A 9,555-nucleotide genomic window follows, 5' to 3' on the forward strand; every position below is an offset into this window, starting at 1 on the left:
GAACTGGTCAGATGCTTAGCCGACTGAGCCACCTAGGCACCCCCATTCTATGCAATTCTATGTCACAGTTAATAACGAGGATACGTATATTGATATGATAAGTCAAGGTGTCCTTAAAAATGCAAGATGCAGATAAAAATGAACCTGGACCACTTTCTTACACCATACACAAAAATAAACTCAAAATGGATGAAAGACCTAAATGTGAGACAGGAAGCCATCAAAATCCTCGAGGAGACAGCAGGCAAAAACCTCTTTGATCTCGGCCATAGCAACTTCTTACTCAACACGTCTCCGGAGGCAAAGGAAACAAAAGCAAAAATGAACTACTGGGACCTCATCAAAGTAAAAATCTGCACAGCAGAGGAAACAATCAGCAAAACTAAAAGGCAACCGACAGAATGGGAGAAGATATTTGCAAATGACGTATCAGATAAATTTGGTTAGTATCCAAAATCTATAAAGAACTTATCATTTAAAAATTTTTTTAACATTTATTCATTTTTGAGAGAGAGAGAGAGAGAGCATTGTAGTGGGGGAAGGGCAGAGAGAGCGGGAGACACAGAATCCGAAGCAGGCTCGGATGACCTGAGCTGAAGTCAGACACTTAACTGACTAAGCCACCCAGGCACCCCAGAACTTATCCAACTCAACACCCAAAAAACAAATAATCCAGTGAAGAAATGGGCAAAAGATATGAATAGACACTTCTCCAAAGAAGGCATCCAGAAGGCCAACTGACACATGAAAAAATGCTCAACATCACTCATCATCAAGGAAATGCAAATCAAAACCACAGTGAGATACCACCTCACACCTGTCAGAATGGCCAACACGAACGACTCGGGCAACAACAGATGTTGGCATGGATGCTGAGAAAGGAACCCTTTTGCACCGCTGGTGGGAAAGCAAACTGGTACAGCCCCTCTGGAAAACAGTATGGAGGTTCCTCAAAAAATTAAAAATAGAACTACCTTACGACCCAGCAATTGCACTACTAGGTANCATTTAAAAATAAATAAATAAATAAATAAATAAAAACACGGAGGGAGACAAAACATAGAGACTCTTAAATATGGAGAACAAACAGAGGGTTACTGGAGGGGTTATGGGAGGGGGGATGGGCTAAATGGGGAAGGGGCATTAAGGAATCGACTCCTGAAATCATTGTTGCGCTATACGCTAACGTGGATGTAAATTTAAAAAATAAAGTCAAAAAAATGCAAGCTGCAGTAAGGGCACAGGGTGACGCCACTGAGGTTTATGCAGGATACACAAAATTATGGTTTTGTCTAACATTGCAATAGGAAAGACAGATCGGGTACTCGTATAATTTCTCACCGGCTCCTTCCAGGCTTACAGGGAACATGCTGTCTGCCAACCTGGAGGAGGCGGTAGCATACGGAAAGCCAGTCCATCTGCATTTCCTCTCCCCGTGCCTTTTCCTAGTCCAGTCTACCTCACAAGTCATTTCATGATTCATCTCCCTGGACAAAGAGCAAATGTTTATTAAGCACGTGCCATTACGAAGAAACTCAGTATTTGGTAACGAAAGGAATATCTTAGGAGAGTTGACCTGATTGTAACGAGCAGCAATGCGAAGCAAGGTGGGTGAGGGGACGGGGGAACCGGTCAAAAGACTCCGTAACGAGCCAGGCATTATTCATCCTGTTCAAAGCTGTTCGGGGCTTCCCAATGCCAATAAAATAAAGGCCAAATTCCTGAGCTTCATATCCAACACTGTCCACAGGCTGGCTTCCAACATGTTTTTCTGAGTCCTTCTATTACTTCCTCCCATCGGAAGACTCCAGTCCAGTCTGGCTTTACTCCGGGTCCCTATCTCTGTTCACACAGTTACTTTTCTCATTCTAACTTCCTAAATCTTGCTTCATTTAAAAATACAGGCTCAAGGGGGCGCCTGGGTGGCTTAGTCAGTTAGGCGTCCGACTTTCGCTTGGGTCATGATCTCGCGGTTCGTGGGTTCGAGCCCTGCGTTGGGCTCTGTGCTGACTGCCAGCTCAGAGCCTGGAGCCTGTTTCAGTCTGTGACTCCGTCTCTCTCTGGCCCTCCCCTGCTCACGCTGTCTCTCTCTCTCCTAGAAATAAAAATTAAATTAAATTTTAAAAAATAAATAAAAATAAAAATACAGGCTCAGGGCGCCTGGGTGGCTCAGTTGGTTAAGCGTCCGACTTCTGCTTAGGTCATGATCTCACAGTTTGTGAGTTCAAACCCCACATTGGGCTTCGGATCCTCTGTCCCTATCTATCTCTGCCTGATCTATCCCACCCTGATCATGCTCTCTCTCTCTCAAACATAAATAAACACTTAAAAATGGTAAATAAACATTAAATAGAGAGAGAGGGAGACTCAAAGTTGTTCTTTAATTCAGTTTTGCAGGATGAAAGTTCTGGATTCAGTTTTGCAGGATGAAAAATTCTGGAAATTGGTTGCACAACAACATGAATATACTTGACACTGGACACTTGAAAACCATTAAGATGGTTATTTCACGTTATGGGTATTTTACTCCAATTAAAAAAGAGAGAGAGATCAGTGGCACCTCGGTGGCTCAGTTGGTTGAGCATTCGACTCTTGGTTCTGGCTCAGGTCATGATCTTTCCATTTCCAGAGTTCAAGCCCCACATCACACTCCACACTGGCAGTACGGAGCCTGCTTGGGATTCTCTCTCTCTCCCCTTCTCTCTGACCCTTCCTCACTTGTGCTGTCTCTGTCTCTCTCAAATAAATAAACTTAAAAAAAAAAAAAAGATTTTCTCTCTCCTTCTGCCCCTACCCCCTTCTAAGATAATCAATCAATCAATCAATCTGCTATTAAGTGACTGGCCTCAGAAGCAAACTCAAACTGCAAAAAAAAAAAGATAAACTACAGTAACTGCTTTCATGTTAAAAATATTTATTTTTCTAAAAGATCACACAAAAGTTGAGAAGAGAAAGGATATCAACTAGCCTACATCAAAATCTGGGCTGAGGAAGGACAAAGAGCTGCCTAAAGAAACTGGTAGCTGGAGCGAACTGCGAAGGTCAAGATGGCCGCCGGCCAACAGAGCCAGCAGCCCGGGGCCGGCCACAGTCACCGGCACCACCGAGGCGCAGCGGGGACAGCAAAGCCGCCGGCCACCATCGTTCCTCCTTTCCAGGAAGGGCGAAGCAGGAGCTCACTCTTTAGACATGTTCTTGATGGTCTTGTGCTCCTTCATGGCCTTTTCCCAGTCGGTGCCATTGAACTCCTCGATGACCACACTCCGCACGGTGCCCTCATCGAGGCAATGTGGGGCGATTCCTAGGGGAGGTGACACAGAGAAAGCAAGGCCCCAGGTATGAACGACAACAGGTACTGTGCTGGCTCTTGAATAAGCCCACACCTGCAAGCATCGCCGCACAGCGATACGCTGGTAACGCTTCGCTTTCCTCACCTCTCGGGTGGGGGTCAGACTTCCTAAACCAGGGATGCCAAGGCTGGATACCATTCAGCACCACGCCGGGAGTACAGAGCACAAAGACTCAAGCCTAGAACGATCCGACCGGCAGCCGGAAGAATTCACAGGCCTCTTCCGGGGTCTAGATAGAACGTTCTAAGCATTAAACAGCTGCCGACCTTTATAGGATTTGATGCTTTCCAAGAGCCTTTCTTGATTCTTAAGGCAGGCAGGCGTCTCAGGGACAGATGAGGAACAACCGGGAGATGCTGAACAAGTGAGGGGGGCAAGGGTGCTATCACGCCCCCCCAACCATAAGGCACAAGATGGTCACAGTCACAGCGGCCCTGTCACAGCTCTGGAGGGAACCAGATCCCCCAGGAGCACCTGCTGCTTTCCACTCCACTCACACTGCAGCCGCCGTCTTTCTGAACAGCCATCCAAAGGCTGCTTCCTCTCCTCAGACCCAAACTGCACCTGAAGAGGGGCTTGGGGATTCTGCTGTGTGTGTTGGAAACAAATGGGAGTATTTTCATTCATTTTTTGTTTTTAACATGTTTATTTTTGAGAGACAGAGACAGAGCGTGAGTGGGGGAGGGGCAGAGAGAGAGAGAGGGAGACACAGAATCCGAAGCACTTTCCAGGCTCTGAACTGTCAGCACAGAGCCCAGAATGGGGCTCGAACTCATGAACTGTGAGATCATGAGCTGAGCTGAAGTCGGACGCTTAACCAGCTGAGCCACCCAGGCGCCCCAGACGGGGTATTTTTTAAATGGCATTATCAATACTCCCCATTCTGGCCTCCTTCACTCCCCTAACCATCGTGGGTATGAAAATTCCCTCCCCTCCTCCCCTTCCCCATACCCCCTCCCATCTCGTCTCCTCTGTCCACCCTTCAGTGTCAGTCCCAGCGACAAGCAGCTCTGGCAGTGCCCGCACAGGACGGTCTCTGGATGAATGACCAGAACCAACCTTCTATCCCATCATTTGGAGGGAAAACAAACAAACAAAAAGCAGCTTTGCTGAAGAGCCCTGTTCTTCCAGAACACGCATGTGGAAGGGCCCAGCCAAGCAAGAGGGAAGGCAAATGTCCCAGCGCTGACCCCGNCCCATTCCCTTCACTTACCGAAGCCTCCGGGGTTCGAGCGGGGAGTGTAAAAGCTCTGAACGCCACATCGCTTACAGAACGTGTGCTGTGCTTTGTGCGTGTTGAACGTGTATGTGGTTATGCTCTCCGCTCCCTAAGCAAGAACAGGCAAAACAGATGTGCTCCTTTTACAAAGAGGTGGTTTTTTTTTTTGGTCATCAAAGAAATATTTTTTAATCTTTTAAAAGGCTTTCAGGATTATGAGGTCACGTCCAATCTCCCGCAGAGACTGGAGGCGGCTCCAGGACAGGGGCCCACCTACGCTGCCCACAGACCCGCCCGGAGCCTGGCAGCTCCCGCTGCTGTTTGTCAAGCGCACGCCGAACAACTCGGCCTCAAGCGGTCCCAGACCCAGGGCACGACAGCAGTCCCGTCCACGGCAGGAAGAGAAAGTGCCCGCCTTCCAGGACTAACCGGGGGGACTGGCCCTCCCTGTCCCCCAACAGCAGTGCTCGAGACCTTAGACAACTGTCGACTGTACTTGAGTTCGTCTACAAAGGACAAAGTAGGAAAAGAATATCTGCCAGACATCACGGTCAAAGGGCTAATCTGCTTAACGGATAAGACAAGCGGGAAACTGGGCAAAGGAACAGAAAAGGGAAGACGAGCCACTCTTTCACCTACGAAATGATATTCACACTCATAAACTGCAAGCTTATGTTTTGTTCACTGTCAGGTGGGCCACAATAAAAGTCAGTTAACTTGGTGGTTAACCTGGTACACACGCTCTCAAATACCAGTCGTGGGGATGTAAATTGCTACAATTTGGCAACATCTGTCAATACTGAAAAACACATCCCTTGGCACAGAAATTCCACTTCTAGAAACGTATCCTACCATCAAGCTTCCGTGTGCACCCGCGGATACGTACGCGGATACTACATACACCACCGTTCAAAACCAGGCCACAGACGTTTGGAAAAATGGAAAAGGGCCGCCAACACAGCACTGGTCAGAGCCATGATGGACACCCATGAAACCGGGACGCTGCACAACTTGTAGAAGGAATGAGACACTTCTACTTCCAAACACTAACGCGGAACAATCTCCAACAATCTCCAAGGTTGAACATTAATCGAGAACCAAGGAATAAAGTAACTTGTGTAGTAGATTACCATTTCCATTTTATTACCCTTTCTATTTATTTATTACTATTTCTGGGTTTTTTTCAATGTTTATTTTTGAGAGAGAGAGAGAGAGAGAGATAGTGCAACCAAGGGAGGGGCAGAGAGAGAGGCAGACACAGAGGCTGAAGCAGGCTCCAGGGTCTGGAGCTGTCAGCACAGAGCCCGAAGTGGGGCTCGAACTCACAAACCGTGAGATCATGACCTGAGCCAAAGTCACGGCTTAACCAACTGAGCCATCCAGGCGCCCCAAGGAATTTTTTTTTAATTTATTTTTTTTCTTAAATAGTTTATTGTCAGATTGGTTTCCATATAACANCAAGGAATTTTTTTTAATGTTTATTTATTTTTGAGAGAGAGAGAAAGAGAGAGAGAGAGAGACGGAGCATAAGCGGGGGAGGGGCTGAGACAGAAGGAGACACAGAATCTGAAGCAGGCTCCAGGGTTGAGCTGTCAGCACAGAGCCTGATGTTGCCTCGAACTCACAGAAGGTGACGTCATGACCTGAGCCGAAGTCAGACACAACCGAATGAGCCTCCCAGGTGCTTCCCATTTCTGTTTTTTAAAAAGGATACATCCTGATGTGTGTGTGTGTACGCGTGTGTGTATGTATATGTATACATACATATGTATATACGTATATATATTTTTTTCGTCCCCCTGAAGAAATACCCAAGCAGCAGCAGTTTCCGGGAAAAGAAATTGTGTGGCTAAAGGGTCAGGGGTAGAGGTTCTTACCAGTCAGACCTTTTTACACTTTTTCCCCAGCCTACCGCCCACCACCGAGGAAGACACAGGCTCCGTGCCTCACGTGAGCAGCTCCCAGGGGCCTCCTCTCACGCCACAGAGAAGCAGCAAAGAACAACGCCAAGGGGTCCTAAACCATCCAGAGTTACCCGCTCGTACACCCCGCCCCCCAAGAAAAGGTCAGGAGCAGTGGGCGGCTGCCTCATGCCCTCCGTCACCGTGTTCCCTACCGGAGGCCACTCAGGGACTTTCAGGCCCCCCTGACGGCTTACCGTGCGCACCAGAGCTCCCCGCCTGTCCCCGTCACACTGCCTTTCGCTCACCACAGACTCGGCCTCTCTGCTGACTTCTGTTTTCTTGTCCAGCCAGAAAGCACCAAGACCACCGTGCTGACCAGCTCAGTGGTCACTGCTCTTGACCACTGGATTCTTAACTTGTTCCTCTTTTTTGTTGTTGCTTATATATTTTTGAGAAAGAACGGGAGGGAGGGGGAGAGGGAGAGGGGGAGAATGAGAGTCCCAAGCAGGCTCTGAACTGTGAGCACGGGGCCCAAGGTGGGGCTCAACCCCACGAGCCATGAAATCACGACCCGAGCCGAAACCAAGAGTCGGCTGCTTACCCCCCTGAGCCGCCCAGGCGCCCCTGAAACTGCTCCTCTTAGCCTGACCTCTCGGCACCAGTCCTTCCATTCAGAAACTGGTGTCTCTCGGGACAGCGCAGTGGACGGACTTTCCTCCGTCCCCACTGGCCATCCTTCCCAGGCCAAGCCTCCGTGAGTGTCGGCGGCCCCAGGACTCTGCCCTCAGCCCTGTCCCGTCGCCCGCTATGCCAGGAGCCACACTCAGTCTCACACTTCAGTGCGTCAGCAGCTCCCAACTCAGCGGCGGCAGCTCTGCTCGCTCTCCTCAACTCCAGACTGGCCACCCCGCTGCCCACCCTCACCTTGGCGGACGGACGGTCCCCACATCCTTGCTGGGACCTCTCCGAGGAAGCCCGCTTGCGGCCAGCGCTCCTCCACACCCGCCCCTCCCCTGGGACCTGGCATCGCCATCATCGAGCTGCTGCTTTGGGTCCCCCATTGTGGCTGTGACTCAGATGCCTCTCTTTCCCCTTCGTCACATCCACCCTTTATCTAATCCTGTCCACCCTTCCTCTGTAACAGTGGTTCTCAAAGTGTGGTCCCAGGGCCGGCAGCATCTTGTAAGAAAGGCAATTCTTGGGGCGCCTGGGACGCTCAGTCAGTTGAGTGACCAACTTCAGCTCAGGTCATGATCTCACGGTTTGTGGGTTCAAGCCCCGTGTCAGGCTCTGTGCTGACAGCTCGGAGCCTGGAACCTGCTTCGGATTCTGTGTCTCCCTCTCTCTCTGCCCCTCCTCTACCTGTGCTCTGTCTCTCTCTGTCTCTCAAAAGTAAATAAATGTGAAAAAAAAATTTTTTTTTTAAAAAGGTCAATTCTTGGGCCTCCCCTCCCAGCCCTACAGCGTCGAGACTGGGGCCTGGCGACCTCTCTTACCATGCCCTCTGGGTGACCTGCACACACTGAGGTTTGAGAGCCACCACTCCAAAATAAATCTCAAATAATCTCTTTTCTTTCCGTCACCACGACTACCACCCTAGCCCAAGCTGCCATCATGTCTCCCTTGCCCACCCCAGCAGCCTCGTGGCTGCCCCCGCCCCCTCGCAATCCATTCCCCACAGCAGCCAAAGCGGGCTTTCAAAACGGTGAGGGTGGGCGGCGCTTGGGTGGTTTAGTCAGTTAAGCGTCCGACTTTCGCTTAAGTCATAGTCTCGTGGTTTGTGGGTTCGAGCCCCACATCGGGCTCTGTGCTGACTGCCAGCTCAGAGCCTGGAGCCTATTTCAGAGTCTGTCACTCCCTCTCTCTCTGACCCTCCCCTGCTCACGCTGTCTCTCTCTCTCTCCTAGAAATAAATAAGACATAAAAAAAGAAAAAACAAAACGGTGAAGCGGGCCTCGTCACCACTCTGCTCGAAACCCTCCACGGACTTCACACTGCACGAAGGATAAAATGTGTCTCCCTGTCCGGTCCTGCTTCCGTCCACACACCCCCCGGCCCCGATCCCATCTGGGTCCACTCCTTCCCCTGCACCGCGCAGACCACCCTCCAGCCATAATGCCCGCTGTGCAGCTCCTTAGACGTGCCAAGCATGTGGCCCTCTGCGACACGCATTCCCTTTGCCTAGGACACTTCCAGCCCCCAGCGCCCCGATGTCCTCACCACATGAACCCCGTGTAAACACCCAACCAATCTACACTAGCCACCCAGCAACCTGCTAGCATTTTGCTCTACTTTAACTGTCTACATGGCCTTACTGGACTTTTTCTTATTTATCTGTCTCCCCCGCCTAGAAACATAATCTAAGAGAACAAGGGCCTTGTCTGTCGAGTTGGCTGCTGGGTTTTGATGGATCGGTGCCGGGCACACGGTGGGTGTCCCAGAAATACCTGTTGAATGAACAGGTTTTGCACTTAATTAAAAAAAAAAAAATCACTCTTTCAAGAGGCTGGGCTGAGTGTGGTGGTCTAGGGCACCAGGAAAATGCACTGATAAGCAGGCCTTAGGAGGAAAAAAGTATCAATTCCAAGACCCCAGGGCGTATGGCTGTACCCGATGACGGCTTCCCAAACCATCCGCCACACGCGCTCAGGGACGAAGCTGAATTGGGGCCACAGCCTCCAGCAAGCTCCCGACGACAGCACAGTGCGTTTCTCTGGGTTTAGGGAAAGACAGGGAGCGGTGTGCTGCCCACGCGTGCCCCTCCTCCACCGGGCACCCACACAGAGCATCGGGGGCAAACAAAGAAAAGGAGACAAATTAGCCCGACGTGTCTGGGATTAAATCTCAGCAGCCGGGAAACACCAGGACTCATCCATTCGTTCACCCAGTTCTTCCTCCCAGACACAGGGCCCGTTCCACGCCAGGCCCTCAAGAGCAGAAGCTGGCCAAAGGGGCCGCTCGGGAGACGCTAAAGATTTAACAAATGAGACAGACGTGGAAACACACGATTCCACCAGAGCTCGGAGAAGGCTGTCAGGCCACAGCAGGGGCAACGGAAACGAAGGATGCAACTGAAGCCCCA

The 9,555-nt window shown here is 50.3% G+C and overlaps 1 protein-coding gene across 1 annotated transcript in view; it reads right to left on the reverse strand.

The window, feature by feature from the left end:
- Positions 1-2,903: 2,903 nt before the first annotated feature.
- Positions 2,904-9,555, reverse strand: part of CENPV (centromere protein V) — a 13,939-nt gene continuing 7,287 nt past the window's right edge. The window contains exons 6-7 of the mRNA XM_077746708.1: positions 4,564-4,678; positions 2,904-3,301 (exon numbers count right to left, since the gene is read on the reverse strand). Coding sequence (XP_077602834.1) covers positions 3,177-3,301; positions 4,564-4,678 — 240 coding nt within the window. The 3' untranslated portion in view covers positions 2,904-3,176. The remainder of the gene's footprint in view (positions 3,302-4,563; positions 4,679-9,555) is intronic.

This window comes from Crocuta crocuta, unplaced genomic scaffold (genome assembly GCF_008692635.1).
Source record: "Crocuta crocuta isolate KB4526 unplaced genomic scaffold, BGI_CrCroc_1.0 scaffold139, whole genome shotgun sequence".
NCBI classification, from domain to species: domain Eukaryota; kingdom Metazoa; phylum Chordata; class Mammalia; order Carnivora; family Hyaenidae; genus Crocuta; species Crocuta crocuta.